At 38.7% G+C, this 17861-nt stretch overlaps 2 protein-coding genes across 4 annotated transcripts in view; one reads left to right on the top strand and one right to left on the bottom strand.

Annotated features, from left to right (window-relative positions):
* The window catches only part of rnf13 (ring finger protein 13), a 35812-nt gene extending 31357 nt beyond the window's left edge, over nt 1–4455 (top strand). Inside the window, exons 9-10 of the mRNA XM_005800310.3 lie at nt 2980–3060; nt 3311–4455. Coding sequence (XP_005800367.1) covers nt 2980–3060; nt 3311–3666 — 437 coding nt within the window. The 3' untranslated portion in view covers nt 3667–4455. The remainder of the gene's footprint in view (nt 1–2979; nt 3061–3310) is intronic.
* Nucleotides 4456–6489: 2034 nt separating this feature from the next.
* On the bottom strand, nt 6490–15338 carry LOC102228356 (profilin-2-like). Of its 3 annotated transcripts, XM_023339535.1 has the most exons (4): nt 15244–15338; nt 14997–15141; nt 12489–12681; nt 6490–8279 (listed from the first exon to the last, which is right to left on the bottom strand). In XM_023339535.1, the coding sequence occupies exons 2-4, from the start codon at nt 15123–15125 to the stop codon at nt 8182–8184; spliced, it is 420 nt and encodes a 139-aa protein (XP_023195303.1). In that variant the 5' UTR covers nt 15126–15141; nt 15244–15338; the 3' UTR covers nt 6490–8181. The 3 variants fall into 3 exon arrangements, with proteins under 3 accessions (XP_023195303.1, XP_005800368.1, XP_005800369.1); XM_005800311.2 differs by having other exon boundaries at nt 14997–15308; XM_005800312.3 differs by lacking the exon at nt 6490–8279 and adding an exon at nt 8471–8689 and having other exon boundaries at nt 14997–15314.
* Between the last annotated feature and the right edge of the window lie 2523 nt (nt 15339–17861).

Here is a 17861-nt window from a genome sequence, read left to right as displayed (position 1 = left end):
CTCCATTCAATATGCTAACATTAGTGTATAGGTTTAATTAGCTAAAATGCTAATGTTGACTAGATAAAAGTTTAGTTAAATTGCTGTCAGTCGCCAGTGGGCTTTCATTATCATATTGGCTTCCATTAACTCACTCCATTTGGAATGCTAGACTTAGCTTAGATTTAAAAAATTAGCTAAAAGTACTTCTTTTAGCTATAAGGCTAACATTAGCATGAGGGCTATCACTAGCATGTTACATGCTAGTGATAGCAGTATCATGCTAGTTGATACATACAGTATCAACTAGCATGTTGATACTACCTTTAGAATGTGTGTTATCACAAGCATGGAGCCTATATTCTAAGCCAGTATCCCATTGTACTCCTTTTCTTAGCATAATATGTAGAGTAGATAAAAAACAATGATGCTTTTGTTTTGAAAATTTGAGTAAGCTTCATTTTTAAAACTTACCAATCGCACGTGTAACATTGGTTGAGTTAAAACAGTCATATAAAACCCAAAGCTGCAGTTACCCTATTTTGTAGGTATGTGTTGGTCTTATTTTGAAATAAGTCCAGTGTTTAGGTTGTCCAAGTCTCATGAGTCGTATGGAACCTACTTCCTTTGGTCATCTGTCATTTTGACTCTGCCAGTCACCAGAACCGGTTATGAACTCTATCCTCGTCCATGTTCTGTTGATTTGGTAATTAATAACTGTCAACTGACCTGTGAGAGATACACACAGGTGCAGATAAAGGTCTTTCTATCTGAGCCACCTAATTTGACTAAAAAAACCCCAGTCTGATCAGCATCTTCCCTCTCAGAAACCACAAGAGGTATGGGAAAAATGATCAAAGCGTGTTTTTAATTTTCTTTATTTAACCAGGTAGATCACGTTGAGATCTAGATCTTATTTTCAAGAGTCATCTCTTTGCATTGATTATACCGCGATTCACATCTGTACCTCATTCACAGTGAGAGGGAGATGGTCTGTGCTGGGTGCTCAGATGATGAATGGCTGGGAGTTCCCGCTGCCTCTGACATCAATATACTCTGAAGCGCTTTAACAGAAAACAATCAGCCCCTGAGCAGTTTCAAAAAGATTTCATGGAAGCAGATGTACTGGACGATAACATGAACACGCATCATCGTGGGAGAGCGATATTTGTAGTTGTGCGGGTGAGTTAAACAGTGTAGCCGATTGGCATTTAATGTCTGCCACCCTCTAAAATCCAACCTTTTAACATTGTTCCTTAACACTGTACAAAGAAAACCAGATTTTATTTGACTGATAAAATAATATTTAAGCACACAACTTCTATCCTGAAGTTTTCCTTTTGTGACTCTCTACAATCTAGAGGGCCATAAAAATGGCTATGGAGTACCGGATTTGGCCCGAGGGCCTTGAGTTTGAGGCATGCTCCAGAAGAACAGAATCATGTATTACTATTTAGAGTAAAATAGAGATTTGAAAATATATATATTTGAACTACTTTTTTTAAGTGAAGGATTTTACTAAAAACCAACTAAATTAAAGGAAGAACATTTTCACCACTGTTAGTTAAAGGTTAGATTTTTCTACATTTCTTCCAAGTGAGATTATAATACTGCAATAAATACATAATTACCAGAAATATCATAAAATACTGTATGTTCCAAATATCCTCTTATAAAGACTTACTGTAGATCAGATTTATATTCAAGCTGCTGTTGGTTTTATCTGCCGCTCTTGTGTAAACAGATACTCAGCTCACACCTAGAAGGTACTAGAAGCTGAGAATTGGGTGCGTGAATATGTGACGAGTTGTCGTTTTTGTGCGTTTAAAATCATCAGGTTTCATATTCATCTTTAGACATTGTCCAAACAGAAGAAACTGTTTAGATGATAAGCAGCCCTGTTCAGTATCTCTGCAGTCTGCAGAGTTCAGAAAGCCACCAAACTTTTTTTATTTTCCTGCTTCTCTTAGAATAGCTCCCGTATTGCTACAGATCAGCAGTTCCTGAGTGTATTCTGGACCCGAGCCTGCATTAACGGCGTCTCCCATTCACCCCCACTGTCCAGCCCTGTTGGAGAGGAGGAAGGTTTGATCATGAAGACGGTTGATGAGGACAGCGGTTCTATTTCTGCTCGAGATCTAAAAGAAACGGAGCTGAAAATGTAAAGAGGAAGGGGGCCGTGGGCAAGCTGCTGATGCTTGGAGAGAAAAAGAAGAGGGGAGGCGGTTTCGATGCGACTCCCCTTCCTTATACGGTCACATGCAGCCCTGGCACGGACACAGAGTCCAGTCAGGGAAAACATACTCTTTTAAAGCTTACATAAACACGCAGGCCTCCGCCCCCCAGCAGGGAAGAGAAAGGGAAGGAAAACGAAGAGGAACTCTGAGGAATCTGTAAGGGAGTACAAAGACAAATTCCTGAACTTTCGGCGCGCGCACCAGAGGCTTTGCAGCACTTATTGCATCAGAGGCTGTGCAGCCTGCTGGCTATGGACCAGTCCGGCAGGGTGGGACAGACGGGTGGGATCAGGGACATATTTGGACAAAGAATGGAGGGAAACCCAACTTGTGAGGAAGCAGAGTTTTTAATTGCCTGGTGCGTCGTGGAGCTGCCTCTAGGCTTTTGATCTCCTACAGAGGACTTTAACAGGGCCTTATAAAAGTATTCACGTTTTGTCATCTTAAATCTCCAGACAAACCAATGTGTTTTATGAGACATCCACAGAAAACAGGACAAAAACCCTTCCAGATTAATTTTTTTAACAAATATGCAAATTGTGATGTGTTTGTACCCCTTTTACTCTGATACCTTTAAAGTTAATCCGGTACCACAGAGTGCCTTCAGAAGTCGCCTCTTTAGCTGAATTCAGCCCTTCATTCATCAGACCAGGTCTGACTTGGTTTGGCAGTGAACCTCCCCTACTTTTAGCTTGTGGGAAAATCAGTAAATGATACAAAAGTTTCATATCAAACTGCTCAGTGGTAAATATTTTCATTTCAGGGGATAACTATGATGTCTGTGCCATCTGCCTGGATGAATATGAGGATGGAGATAAACTCAGAGTCCTGCCGTGCTCTCATGGTGAGTATGCTCAAGTTTATCAATATGATATATTTAAAAACAATGACTAAAGTGATGAACCGAAAGTAAATAAATTACCACATAGTACAAAAAGACATCACCAAGGAGAATAAAACTTCCTGAAATCAGTCCCTTGTTCAGACGGTCTAAACTCTCGGCTCTTGGAGTCGCGCAGGAAGTCAATGGCCAGGATACTGACGTGCGGAAAGGAAGCTTGTGTTTTCTAAACCCGATGCTCTTGTTCTCCTAGCCTATCACAGCAAGTGTGTGGACCCCTGGCTGACCAAAACCAAGAAGACGTGTCCTGTGTGCAAGCAGAAGGTGGTCCCCTCTCATGGCGACTCGGATTCGGATTCAGAGGAGGGGGACAGCGGCCCCGACGAGAACGAGGTGTCCGAGAGCACGCCCCTGCTGCGCTCCCAGGCCTCGACCAGCGCCCACTCCTTCGGCACCATGTCGGGTGCGTCGCGCTCGGAGCAGGACTCCTCCGAGTACGACGACGACGAGCTGGACAGCAGCGACAGCGAGGAGGAGGTTACCGTGGAGACAGTTGTGGTGCAGATGCAGCAGCCGAGCTCCGACGAGCACGACTTACCGCGAGCTTGACTGGCACCCTCATATCTGCAGAGACTTTATGGGAAAACAGATCCATCATCTCTGTTCTTCTGTCACTGCTTACATTAGGCTCCTGTCCTGTGTAGGAGTTCAGACATGTTTTAACCTGAGAGAACCCGACTACAGTAGACTGCTACACTGTATTTATTCATGGAAAAGAGCCATGAAAAGGGTCCTGCTGCCCTCACCATGCCTGACAGAGAGCAGCATAGATATTGTCTGTTTATATAAAGTATAAATCACAAGAAGCTCCATATTAACCTTTGATTATCTTCAGTCCTACATGTATATACATAGAAGCACATTGACATGAACTGAACCACTATGCAGCACTCACAGCGTTTCAGCTCAGCAGTACTGTGTTGCCATTTTATTTCTAGCCTGATGTTTGCGGGAGTTTAGACACCGACGTCTTTTGTGCCACAGTTTTTCTGTTACCACTGACTGACATGGAGTGAAGCACAAGTCAGTCTGGATCGACAGACTGATTTAAGGCAAAAAGAAAAAAGAATGTGCTTTCTATGATGCATCACATTTTGTTTTGTGTTACAATGTTCTGCACTCCCTGTGGTACATATTTTGGCTGCTGCTTTTTTTTTTTTTATAAACCTGGTTATGGACTCATACTGATATGTTTTGTAGGAAAAGTGCAGGATTATCCTGTTTAATTCATAAAATAATTCCTGTTGCCTTTTTAGTTGTATTTTTGTCCTGTTTTCTTCCTGCTCATGTACATTTGTTCTCAACAAATCATGTCAATAAATAACCCCGAACTACAAATGTTGATTCAAATTGTTTTACTAGCATTTTCAAAGATCCAGTTGTCTCCATCCACCAGTTCTGCTTTTGTTTTCAAGCATATTAATGGAAAGTTGAGCGGAAGGAAAAACTGACTTAAAACAGAACATTGCAGTTTTGAAAGGCAAAACATGTTTTTTAAGATGGATATACGCTACAGTACCTCTAATCCAGAGCAACAAATAGAAATATAAAGTCGTGGATGTCAACTTGTGTATTCCTATTTATTCACACATTACATACATTTCTAGATTTCATTTTTTAAATAAGACATTCAGGATGACAAAATGTTTACTGTGAAAGTGTTTGGTCATTTCTCAAAGGTGTGATTAAAGTTAGCTTCTTATTTTAAAGTAAAGGGTAATTTCACCACTTTTTATGCATCTGAATTGTGTCACAATAAATCTAAAATATTTGTAAAAGCATCACATGGGACATTTTGGGACCTATATTCTCTTACAAACTAACTAGACCTTAAGAGAAAGTGTACAAAAGTATTTATTGCATCTCTAGGTTATAGTTCAGCAAGTCACTCACTGCAGAACTGTTAAATTCAAGGTGGGGTGTGTTAAAAAAAAATAAAAGAAAATGAGGAATTTTAAGACAAAAATGAGAAATTCATTCCAGGGGGATTTTCAGGCAGCCAGACTTTACATTATTTTTTTTAAATTCCAAGTTTGTTGTATTTTCTATTTAATCTTTTATCTCACAGTAGAAGAGAGGGACAAGAGTACACAAAAACGTTGAATAAATGTCTTTGCTGATCATGTTATGAGGAACTCTAGTCACTTAGCATCCCTACATCTCAAGACCACAAACTTTTGTGCTGACGCAATTCAAATTGAAACATCCATTGCCTTCTTTAGTGGTTGGATGATGAGTCATATGGGCCAACCATTTGATTTGATTTTTCCTAGGCAGAACCATCTCATAACATTGTACTGCGACAGTTTAATCGGGTTCCCCGCTTGTTTTCCAAGCTCGTTTCTAAAACAAGTCCCATGTTTAAGTTTAATTTTTTCATTAGTTAAACCTTGTCACTAAAAGAAATTCTCAAAAACAGATCCATTTTCCCTAGACTAAATGCAGATTCATTTGATTTAAGTTTTTAAATTTTGTGTCTTCATTTTATCCTTCCTTCTTTACATTTATCCATTTTCCTCTAATTTGTGCTGTGGCATTTTAGGTCAAATTCAATCCCAATTTAAAAGTCTGATTTTGTCAAGTGGGTAATGAAATTTAGTTAAATGCTAGTGTAATCAGATATGGCCTCTCAAGTTAATTCAAAACTCACTCAGACATGACCGGACTTTTTCCTTCTGTCTGGACAGAAGCTTTCAACCCAAAAGAACAAAAGCAAATTTGACCTTGCTCTAGCAGGGGTCGGCCATCCTGGTCCTCGAGGGCCAGTGTCCTACAACTCTTAGATGTCTCCCTGGTCCAACACACTTGAATCCAACAGCTGAATCACCTCCCAAGTGCAGTCAGAGTTCTGCTAATATCATTATTTGACTCAGGTGTGTTGAAGTAGAGATGCATCTAAAAGTTGCAGGAGACCGGCCCTCGAGGCCTGGAGTTGCCCACCCCTGCAAGGTGAGCACTGATTATCAGCTCTTGCCCCTCGCGCATTTTCAGGCTGACATGGAGCCAGAAAAAGTTAAACACCCTGGCAAGTATGCAGCCCTTCAGAGAGCTGACCCTGAGTTGTTTAGTCTGAAAGCAGCCATCAGGAGAGCTGCTGCACAAGTGAAATGACCAACAATCTGACTTTACAGTAAGAGGAAAACATACACTGGTTAAATTTTTTTAAACAGATACTTTTAAGATGCAACATAACCAATTTTAAGAGTTTGACATTTCTACAGGAAAATACAAAGTATTAAAACTTAATTGCAATGAGAACTTTGATTAAATCTGCAGTTAGAAGTGCATACACCCAGGTCTGATTAGAGCAGGTCAGACCACATTTCCCATAAAATGAACACAAGACATTTAAAAGAACAGAGTAAACATTTATCTGGTTGGAATAAATTTATTTGATCTGTCTGTAAACAAGGTGATAAATCAATTTATGGCATTTCTTGGTTTATGCATACAACATCAGATGCATTAAAGACTGTATCCCAGATGCAAGAAAAAAATATAAAGTGGTGAGGAAAGAAAATGAACAGATCAGCTAACAGGACTTGAACAGTGTTTTTGAGTACACATATCCCACAAGGCCTAAGACAGTGGAGCTGAAGCTACAAATTAAAAAAAAAAAGTGCCGATGAAATGACTCCGTAGCCAACAGTGGGTAAAATCCATCTTACAGATCTCTACATTATGGCACAGGATACACAGGTTCTGTAGTTATATTTCAACAAGACAACCATGAGCATCTTTGTTCCAACCAATACCCTCGTCTCCCATCGAGTGTCATTTCTACTTTTAGAAATTAGGTGTTTCTCAGTTGGACGTTAAAGTTAGCAGTTCTGAGCGTGGACAGATCAGCAGACGCCCCCCGTAGCTCAGTTGACTATAAAGGCAATTTATTCCACAGTTATGCAGTTGTCAACACAGCATGGCTTTGTACAAATGCAGTTGTTTCAACAGTAATAGTGAGGACTTTTTTTAATTTTCCAGATTCTCCCACCCTTACCTGCCCTGTACCCCCCCATTCCCCTTTTAGTTTTAGCCACAACATCTCCGCCTGGTCACAGTTTTTCTTCATCAGAAAAAGTTAGTCATCCTTCACATGATTTGGAGCAGTTGTATAAACACCCGGGCTGCAACTACACTTGGTCCTATAAAAAAACAAAAACAAAATTCAAACTGGACACACTCCAGATTGGTATATGCTGGGATAGCTACTGTCCAAAAAAATGGCAGCCTTTCCAAAAAAAAAAACTTAACAGATGGCAAACAAAACAGTGTTAAGTGCCTGAGCCTGTTACTGTGGAATGTCCATGGAGTTTGTGTAGTTGGGAAGTTTGTGATGCCAGGGTGGGAAGGGGGAATGGGGAGGACTAACTGCATCTGGATGTCATGAACTGAACTGATCCCAACCCCACTTCTATCAAAACTGATTCAGGACAGTACAGCAACTCTGCTGAGAGAGGTGGGTAGTGTTCAATAAAGGGTGAGATATGATTTAGTGTCATCTGATTTAAGCCAAAATAATGGGGGGAGCTAAATAATTTGGCAAGGAGGAGGTTAGTGTGATGTTTGTTGAGGATAACATGTAGACAGTCTCCTCTCCTGGACATGGAGGAAATAAAGGAAGACATGACGAGCTTCGTTAGAGCTCAAACGCTCCAAAGGCATAGGCTGCTCAAGGAGGGAGTGTGTGTGATATGAGAAGATTTAGTGGTGAGTACCATAAAACACAAAAGCAAGGATAGTTTACAAATTGATGCTATAGCTTCCTTTGTCTAAGTTCTGCCAATTTTTTTTTTTTGCTGGTCTTGGTAAAGTACAGATTTGTCATGACATCCTGTTTAGCAACATGCTCATTTTTACTATGGATAAACATAAGAGTGCTTGAAAGGAGATAAGAATACACAGAGCGAATGTGTGGAGGGAAGAGGTTCGAGGATAAATGGGGAGGGAGGAAAGAAATGGGGAGGAGAGAAGGCAGAAAAACAAACTACAAACTAGGACTGGAAGTAGTGTCAAATGCAACAGGGTGGCAAGGGTGAACTGCTAGGTAGCTGGTTACAGGTTGCTTTAGTAGCCGGCCTTCCTCAGGTACTCAGCCATCAGAAATGCTTTCTTGTTGAGCTGTCCTCCATGGACACCATCTTTTCCCATGACAAGAACCAATGCTGGAGTACACAAAAGGACAAAAAAAATTGAAGCAGCATGATGAGAGCAGGGATGGGAAAATAAAAACACTTTGTTCTACCTCTGATAAATATGGGACTACACCGTTTAGGCTGGGTCTGAGCCCTGCACCATTAAATGCTCCTGGGGGGTTTTATTTGATGAGACTGCCTGTGTATGGTGTGTGTGTGTGGTGGGGGGATGCGAGCTTGACAGAAACCTTTTTTGTCCTTTTGAGCTTTGTTTTTTGCTTTTTTTTTGTTTTCCTTTAATTTTTTTCCTCCCTCTAGTACACCACAAAAGCTACTTCTAATCTAAAACCCTGAATCCCTCAAGTATTTTGCCATCGAGTATGCCTTCTTATTCAATCCGCCTCCATGGACCCCTTCTTTGCCCATTACCAAGACCAAGACTGAAAGAAAAGAGACAGAAGGAACATTTAGAAGGGATGTTGAGATCACACAGGTGAAGAGAAAAAACAAGCAGAGCCAAAAAGCAGCAAGCAAGACGAAGAACCGTACGAAAAGTTGTGCAGTGCCTTTGTTTGGAAGGTTGTATGAGGGAGAAACCATAATTTTCTTATCAGTGCTGCTGGTGATGAGACATATTACTACAATTAGACAGAGTGAGTAGGACATGATTGAAGATGTGTTGCATGCAACCTGTTTGACAGTGTACTTTCGTTAGGACGAGAACAAGCAGAAGCATAGTGCAGCAAGTCTGTGCAAGGCCTAATTAAAGCTCAGCATTTTCACAAGGAGTTTAAGTGACCCATTTTGTTTAAGAATGGTGCTTCAAGGAAAATTTCTAAGTATAAAAGGCTAATAAAATTAAAACAGTTAAAAAGGCAGTATTATACATTTTCAAGCCACAGTGCTATTTTATAGCACAATCAAGTAATCGTTAACTTCAGTTATAAAAAATGCTGTATATGAAATATGGCGTAAAGTTTTTTTGACTTTGTAATTTGGTGTCTTTAAATTGAACCTCTGTCTACCTTCTGGAAGTCATAACAGCACATCTCCTTTAACAGTTTTACCAGCGTTGTACGCAATAGTATCCTGAGCTCCGCAGACGCACAGTTCTACTACATGTTTACCAATTGCTGCCAGCTAGTCTGAAGGAGCCGTGGGAGGATGCTCTGTGAGGTGGAAGATCGGAAAGTGCAGCTCCGGACAGAAGCCTCACCTCGAATGAGATCAATTGATTCCTCAATATGCATGAAATACTCAAGGCAACTCGCCAGGCACCTTTTTGATGAGAGAATATTGCAACATGTTGTAATGTTCAAAAAGTTGATTTTACATAATACTGCCCTTTTAAGAAGCTAGAGATTTTGTGATTAAAGTGGTACATGTTACTTAATAGGTAGAAGTAAGTTGTTACTTCATTTTTTTTTTGTTGCCAAATGTCCATGCACGCTGCGCTAACTATTAGAGCTGCATACAAACTGAGCCAATTCAGTCAAGGATCTCAAAGTACGTTAATAAATTATAAAGTTTAGAATCTAACATTGTGAACACACAAATATGTTAATATCACTGCTGAAGCTGAACCAAAGTGAAAAATGTTATGAATTCTTGTCATTTAAAGGAAACTGGAGCATTAAAAATGGTGGTTTCATTGTTCCTTTTGGTCACTTGTTTTGTAATGTATGTTAGTGATTAGCAAGAAATTTTACCCAAACATACCAAGATTATATCCTACAATATGTCTACATTTCCTAGAACAAAAGACTTTCCAAGTAAACTTTAGAAATTTGATGAGAAATAGGAGTTTATCTCAAGAACCTAGAACACAAAATGTATCACATTTTTATCACTTAGTTAAATTAAATTACAACACATAGCCCTTTTGGGTGTCTTAGTGCTATACACAGCTGCCTGCTATATTCACTACACCAGCAGCAGGGAAGATAATGAAGCTTCTCACCAACATCACCAAAGACACATGCAAGTAGCAGCATGCTTAGGGTACCTCTCCTCAATACATGTGAGCACCGTGAAGCACCCAAACCCTTCCACAGGGGAACAGTTACTTTTTAGAGTGGGCTGTGTTAATCAGAAAGGCAGACATTGCATGCAGTTCATGGAGGCTTAAGGAAATCCTCCCCCAGAAAAGGTTTTCAGTTAGAAAATAGAAATCTGTTTTTCTCACCTGAAAGCATTAACAGTAGAGGAAACGGTGCACATGGGTTCAAACAGACAACATAGAAGCCGCCATGACAGACAAATCCATAAAGGCATCTTGAATTAATTTTATAGGCAACTATTTTATGGAGAATGTTTTTAAAAAAAGGGCAATAGAGAGGACTTGTTAATTTAGTAATCATTTAATTTCACTTAAAATAGGCTAGTCTTTGACACCAAACAGTTTTAGTCATCACCACTACCCTAATCGCCAGATTGTTCATTGGTCCAAAGAGAAGTTTAAATTCTGAGTCATGAAAGACAAAAATCATGTAGCTTTGTTTTGAGCATCAGACATCCAGCTCAAAAAGTTTACAGCTTAAATGTGCAAATATCAATTTGATATTTAACCCATTTAATCCCGCTCACAGCAACTGTTTCATGTGGCTAGAGTGAATGGTCACATGACCAAGACCTCTTTACTTCCCGTCAGTACTCCTGGAGGTAAATTTCTCAAACTTGTACAACAGGAAGTCAAAATGCTTTAATAAACAAAGCAGAATATATGGTAAATATGTTCTTTAAGTAGTTATCTACTGATGTATGACAATTTTGTTCCTGCATGCATCTTTTAATATGCAAACATGGCAACAACTATTGCCAGTAGCATACTAAAGAGACAGCACTATGCTAGGTGTCAATGGTTTTGCCATTTACTCAATATTAGGAATTCTCCGATAAGGTTTTTTGCTGCCGATTCCAATCAGTTTTTTAAATCTCATAATAGATTCGTTGTGTTGATGCATTTTGACGTGCTTCAACCCTGAATTTTCCACCGCAACACGCAAACGTCCCCATTCACTCTCAAAGCATTAAAGTTCCACACGGCATCGCTTAGGTTTTGTTGCCACGCGCTTGCATAATGTGAAGGAAATAGGAGATAAGCTGCACACACAGGCTGCGAAGTGAGATATAGGTGATCACCCATCATACACTTTTTCACGGAAATCGTCTGATTTTGATTGGTGGCTGATCGATCAGCACACCTCTATTGAAATTTTCTTTTCTCCCCCACACAGCTCAAAATTGTCTGTTTTAAATCTTCTAGACCTGATAGAACCTAAAAATAAAGTCTTCTACACCACTGTTATTCCCACAGTTGAAAAAGAGCCCCCCTCCCAGTCCCATACAGGTAATCATTTCCACAAAGTGGAATGGCAAAGTGGCCTATGCACCAAATGACTGCTACAAGATGATGCCATGTTACCAACTGGGTTAGGACAGACAGGGCCATGGTGTAGTGCTTGGTCTGTTGGAAGAGGGAGGAGTTCCTCCAGGATGCACATTTGTACAAGATAACATTTTCACCTGATTTTGCCTCACTAATGAAATGACCAAATGAGGTTACAAGGCCACTTGGCACTTTGAGACAATGCCATCTGCGAGATGTGGCATTTAATCTTTATGCATCTAAATCAGTTCTGAACACACTTTTAACCACACCTTGTTATAACAGGTTATGCATGACATTTTTATTTTTTATATTTTTTAAATAGGCCAGATTTGTGTAAATTAGACTATGCAGTTTCTCAGTAGCAACAATTGGTGGAAAGTGTAAAAACTAAATTTTTACTAAAACAACCAACATAAACTGATAATATGTAATGATTCATAAATATGTAAACATGTTCCTACTAAAAGCTGCGACATTATGAAGCACCACTAAATTATGAGAGAACAATGTCCTTAGCCTACGCTAACACGTACATTCAGTTTAAATTTAATGTTAAGACAAAATGCCTTTCTATTCAAATAAACTTCTTAAGGTGCTGCACAAAACATGTTGAAAAACACATTTCTGCAGCAAGAACAGTTTCAGTACTACTGTTCCCCCATCATAACAAAATTCCAAAGAGAAGAATTCATACCTATCATATATTGAGGAAAGGGTGCATTCAACACCTCCACAACATGCACTCACAACACGACCACTAAAGAAAATCTAGGAATACTAAATAAATGCAGACTGAAACAGAACTTTAATGCAGAAAATATGTAAACTATAGTTAATGTTGTACTCACTTTTGCCTGCTCTGCCTATAGTTATATTGTATGTTGGCTCTCCTCCTTGACTCTTTGTCCGGACGTCCATTGTCCAGTCCCCTTCAGCTGACAGGCTATCTCTGAGTACTGAGCACTTTTTAGTGCCTATGGTCAGCCCAGTGGTGAAGAGATTCTCCCGGTCCTTTCCTACCAACACGTCGATTTCTGATGCCTAAAAAGAAAAAAATGTAAAGCAAATTTCTTTATCGTGACAGAGTTGAGATACAAGTTTTCAGACAGAAAACATGTTCTCAAGGAGACCTGATATTTAGATATTCAAGTCTTGAAATAATGTCACCTTTACTAAATTTGAATAAGGGCTAACAATGATGCTTTTATTTCCAATCCCAGAAGAGAAGGCACAAGAATTCAAACATGGACTTTTTTCTATTAAGCCGGCAGTAAAAAAAAATTAAACAAAACACACACATGCACCGAGGACCATCAAGTAAGGTCTGAGAAAATTAAAAGCCAGATTAATTGGTAAAGTATTAAATCTTAGTGTAAATAGATAATCCTAGCTCCCAAGAACAAGAAGCTAATCTCACATAAAAATGGAAACTTTCAAAAAACTTAAACACCTCAAATCAAAAAGGTACAGGCCCAAAGTGCAAAGTCATGGCACTAGAGAGCTGAAGAGGGACAGGGGAGAAAGGAAGAAGAAAAAAAGTATTTTTCAGATTACCATGAATACTTGCTATACAGAGTTGATCAAAACCAGAACTTCTGTGTTGCAATGTCAACTTATCTCAGGCCAAAACCTTGTCTTTGAAATATAACATGTTTATAAAGGGACTGAGGCATATGTCCATGCTTTAAGGGTCAGTTAAAGTTTGACACTTTTTCACCATAATCAAACTGGTCATCTTCTGTTCTATCTATCTATCTATCTATCTATCTATCTATCTATCTATCTATCTATACATTCTTAGAAAACAAAAAAGTTTCTTGATCTCATATCTGAACACAATTTTTTCTATTTTCAATTTTTTACAATGACAGTAAAGTATATGAAAGATTTCTATCCAATTTGCCTGAAGACAGAAGTAATAACATAAAAAAATTTTCAAAATGTTTGAGTTCTGCGGTCTGATGGCTATATCACATCTGCAACTGTAAATGTCAGTTACTTGGAATAACTTTCAGATAAATGTGCAGGTTGTTTTATTTACATATAAATATTTCAAGTCCAGATAGACTTGGATGCAGTTTGATAAATATATATAATACACATTTGACGGAGTTTTAAAATAAGGGTAAGAGTACATACTATCACGGGAAACCTTATATATCGAAAGACGTCTATAAGCGATTCTCCACCATAATGTTCGAAAGATCCATCTTTACTAGTGTAGGAAAAACGCTTAGCTAAAAAACGTGGTTTCCATAGTGTCAAACATTAATATATTTTTTCTGATTATGATCGACAGAGACGAGAAAATTACATTTTAGATCGAAGGGGTGGACACTCCCAGTAGCTTTAGCTAAAGGCGGAAAACACGTTCATGTATTGTAGCATGGCTCAGCATTTTATGGCGTTACACAATGCACATCAAAGCGTAAAAATATAGTTATAATCCATATACAGCATCATGAAATCCCGTAATATTATAATTACATTTTTTATACAAAATGGTGGCTCGAGAAAAACGCGAAGGACAACCGACAAAGATTTTAAACCCATAGCTGCAATCGATTGATATTGAAAAAAAGAAAACGTATTTAAAACAGACAGAAGTTCAACAAAGATCCTGGTGTGAAGACACCAGAATCCAAAATAAGAATAAGAGACATTTTCTAATAAAAAATAAAGGGACAAGAAACTGAATGTGTATCCGCCATTTTGGAGAAAAGGGGCGGTAGTGAGATTCACAGAAGCCGAACAGGAAAAAAAGACCAACGGCTGCTAGCTCGTAGCGTTAGCTTCCAACGGTTTTCCAATGAGGATGACCACCCCCATTTGAGCTAAGCCGTTAGCTTGATTACCGATGCCGACATACAGCTTTCCTCAGGTTGAATTCTCAGCTACAGAGGTTTAATTGTTAAATAAATTTTTAGCTAAGCTAGTATTAAAATGTAAAATTATATATGGGTAACGTTTAACACACACACACCTGCTACTTAATGTTCAAAACAAATGACCGGTATAAGAAGCAAACATGGCTAACCCCGTTAGCTACAGTTTTCCGACCACTTGGGTCATCTCCGATAACTGTAGTGGGCATGTATAAGGACAGTTCGGGAAATTGAAACCCCTTTCGGGTTAAAAACATAAAACGAGTAACTGAATAGTAACGAAAGATTAAAAAGCAAGTATGCACGCTAGTTCGTGTACATCTCGTGGTGGACCACTGCATACCATGTGTACCGCACTCATTCAACAAGGCCAGGCTATGCAGATAAACGTTTTTTGTTTTTTTTTTTTAATCAACAGCGTATTTTACAGGGTTCTAATCTACATACAGAGGACACAGAGAGCACACTAACCGTAATGTTGGAAAAGGCTCCGCCATTAACCGATGCCCAGACGTATTTGGCGTCCGTATAGCCCACAATGGCCGCGTCCTGGCAGCTGCCATCAGCCATCAGGTTGTCCACGTAGCTTTGCCAGGACATGTTATTGATATTAGTTCTAGGATGGGGAATAAAGCACGGCAAGTGAAAATAAATCACGGTTGTCTCTCCAACGAAGAAGAAGCAGTATTTTTTTGATGGTTAACGGGCATCCAGCAACCTCAACCCCCGGCTCTGTCACGTCCCGGCTTTCTTCTGGTCTAGGCAACGAAGAGCAGCCTCTGCCACCAGACACAGACTTGGGTGTAGCCCTTACTAAATCACTCCGCCAGGCGTTCTTCGCCCTACGCCTTCGGTGCATGATATACTGCGCCGCGGATGAATACAATAACAATTTAGTATTCCCTAAGATAGGGGGGGTCTATTTTCTTGGAATTGAGTAGAATTTGGACTGTAAATTATAAAACATAAATATTATAAATATTTTAAAGATCAATTTTAAGTAACATAATTGTCCAAGTCTTACTAAACATAACCTTCCCTTTTGTTTACCAGTGATTCTTGAGAAGAGGGACAAAATGGGTTTAAATTTTTCCAAATCTTTTTTAAATTATTCCTCAAGCATATGTATACAAATATGACAAATAATGTTTTGGAAATGTAAAGATGCTAAGGTGCAGACTCCCAGTTGCAAAATTTGAAAATTACATTTTTAATGGACCTGACCCAGAACTTTGTCATCACCATCTGACAAAAATAAATATAAAATTATTTTTTAATGACCCTAGTAGTGATATTTTTACTCAGTTTTACAGACAAATGCTTCTCAAGAAGCAAAACAAATATATATATATTTTTAAAACTTTAAATAACAAAAACACAGAAATTAAACTAATTTGGGCTTGATTAAACACTATATAAGCTCAAGGCAATTACCATTTACCATTTAATTTGGTTCAGGCTGTCTGCATTATAAATGCCTAATCTGTATGTAGTTTCTCAGACAAGAAATACAAAACCACACTTTAGGTGTAAAGTAAAATTAAACTGACTATTTTTGTTCTTGTCATTATCTTTGGGACAACAGTGGCAATGGTGGTAGGAGCAGCTGTGGTTATGATACAGTAGCTTCCCAGCATGTCGGTGTGAGGATATGTGTGTGAATGGGTGAATGACTGAATGACTGAATGTAGTGTGAAGTGCTTTGGAGTCCTTCAGACTTGACAAAGTGCTGTACAAATGCAAGCCATTTACTATCTTTAGGACTTGTTTGTGTTTTTCTTAGTTTTAAAGGGACAGTATTATGTAAAATCAACGTTTTTGCGCTGTACATCATGTTATAATGTTACTCCCTCTTCAAAAACACATCTGGATTGTTGTCTTGATTCTTTCATGCATGTTTGAGAAATCTTTTCATCTCCTGTGGCAACCATTCAACTGTGCTCTGCAAAAAGCCTGGGTGGACCTAGTGCCTCCTTCAAGGTGCAGCTCATCCTTGGAGCTACAGATTCCAATCTTCCAAGCTTCCATCTCACAGAGCTTCTTCTCCGTCACTCAGCTTTGTCAGACTTGGCAGCAACAATTAGCAAACACCTAGTGGAACTGAGTTCATTATACCAGCTACTTCTCAGTGCAATGCTGGTGAAAACATTGTTAAAGGGTAAATAGAGGAGCGATGTGATTTCTTTTTGAAGGCAGAGTTTCAGAAAGAGCAAAAATGTTTAAAGCGACAGAGGCCCTATTTCAAGGCATTAAATTACCAGGTAAAATTTCTTTTAAGCCATATTTGATACACATTTTATTTTTACATCTAAAGTTAACATAGTTAGTTGGTTATGCTATAAAATGACAATATGTTCCTGGAAAAGAGATAGTACTGCCCCTTTAAATATCTTTCAGTAAGTCTGACCAGAATCAGAAGGCATAGAAAGCCTTCTGGTCTTCCCATAAGTTTCCCTGGATTTTGTTTTTTGTATTTTTTTATGTTATTCAGTAAAGCTTTTAATTTTAAAACAGGTTTATTTGAAAGATAAGCAGCCTCCTCTCTGCATTAGGGTTCCGCTTCACACTGTTCTTTAGCAGTTTTGGTGCATTACAAGTTTAAATCAGTAGGGTACAAGACTTGTTATCTAAAACACAGAACTGATTGGATTCACGACCTGTTTATGCAAAACCCCATGGGAAAATCCATTTTATGTTTTTCCAGGCACTCATGGGTGTGGCATTTCCAAGTAAAAACTGTTGCATATATACATGTCAAGTCAAGTTTATTTATATAGCACATTTCAGCAAGAAGGCAGTTCAAAGTGCTTTACATCACAAAAACATGATACAGTCATAAACTATGAAACAAGAAATAAGCATTGCATTTTGACAAATGTAATTTTTAAAATCCTCAAGCAAATACACATCAAATATGACGATCAATGTTCTGGTTACTGCTACTCAAAAGCAACTTTAGAGAGGTAGGGTTTAAACCTTGATTTCAAGGAACTCAGTTATTCACCTGTTTTGGAGGTTTTTCTACGTTTGTTCCAGATTTGTGGTGCATAGAAGCTGAATGCTGCTTCTCGATGTTTGGTTCTGGTTCTGGGGATGCAGAGCAGACCAAACCACTCAGGTCTGGAAGGTTGATACAACAATATCTTTAAAATACATTATTATTTTTAATGTATTTTGGTGCTAAACCATTCAGTGATTTATGAAATAATAAAAGTATTAAGTATTTAAGTATGTTCTGTTAGCCAGGGAACCAGTGAAAGGACTTTAAAATGGGCGTAATGTGCTCTGTCTTCATGGTTTTAGTGAGAACACGACCAGAAGCGTTCTTGAAAAGCT

Source organism: Xiphophorus maculatus, chromosome 9, assembly GCF_002775205.1.
Source record: "Xiphophorus maculatus strain JP 163 A chromosome 9, X_maculatus-5.0-male, whole genome shotgun sequence".
In the NCBI taxonomy this organism is placed as follows: Eukaryota; Metazoa; Chordata; class Actinopteri; order Cyprinodontiformes; family Poeciliidae; genus Xiphophorus; species Xiphophorus maculatus.
Note: the sequence above shows the minus strand (reverse complement) of the source record. Positions and strands in the feature narration are given on the sequence as shown.

Excerpts from the sequence above, each read along its gene's own strand:
- LOC102228356 (XM_023339535.1), bottom strand. The coding sequence starts at position 15,125 with ATGTCCTGGCAAAGCTACGTGGACAACCTGATGGCTGATGGCAGCTGC. Across the intron at positions 12,682-14,996 it reads GAGCCTTTTCCAACATTACG|GCATCAGAAATCGACGTGTT; the intron begins GTTAGTGTGCTC and ends TTTTCTTTTTAG. Across the intron at positions 8,280-12,488 it reads TATAGGCAGAGCAGGCAAAA|CATTGGTTCTTGTCATGGGA; the intron begins GTGAGTACAACA and ends TGTGTACTCCAG.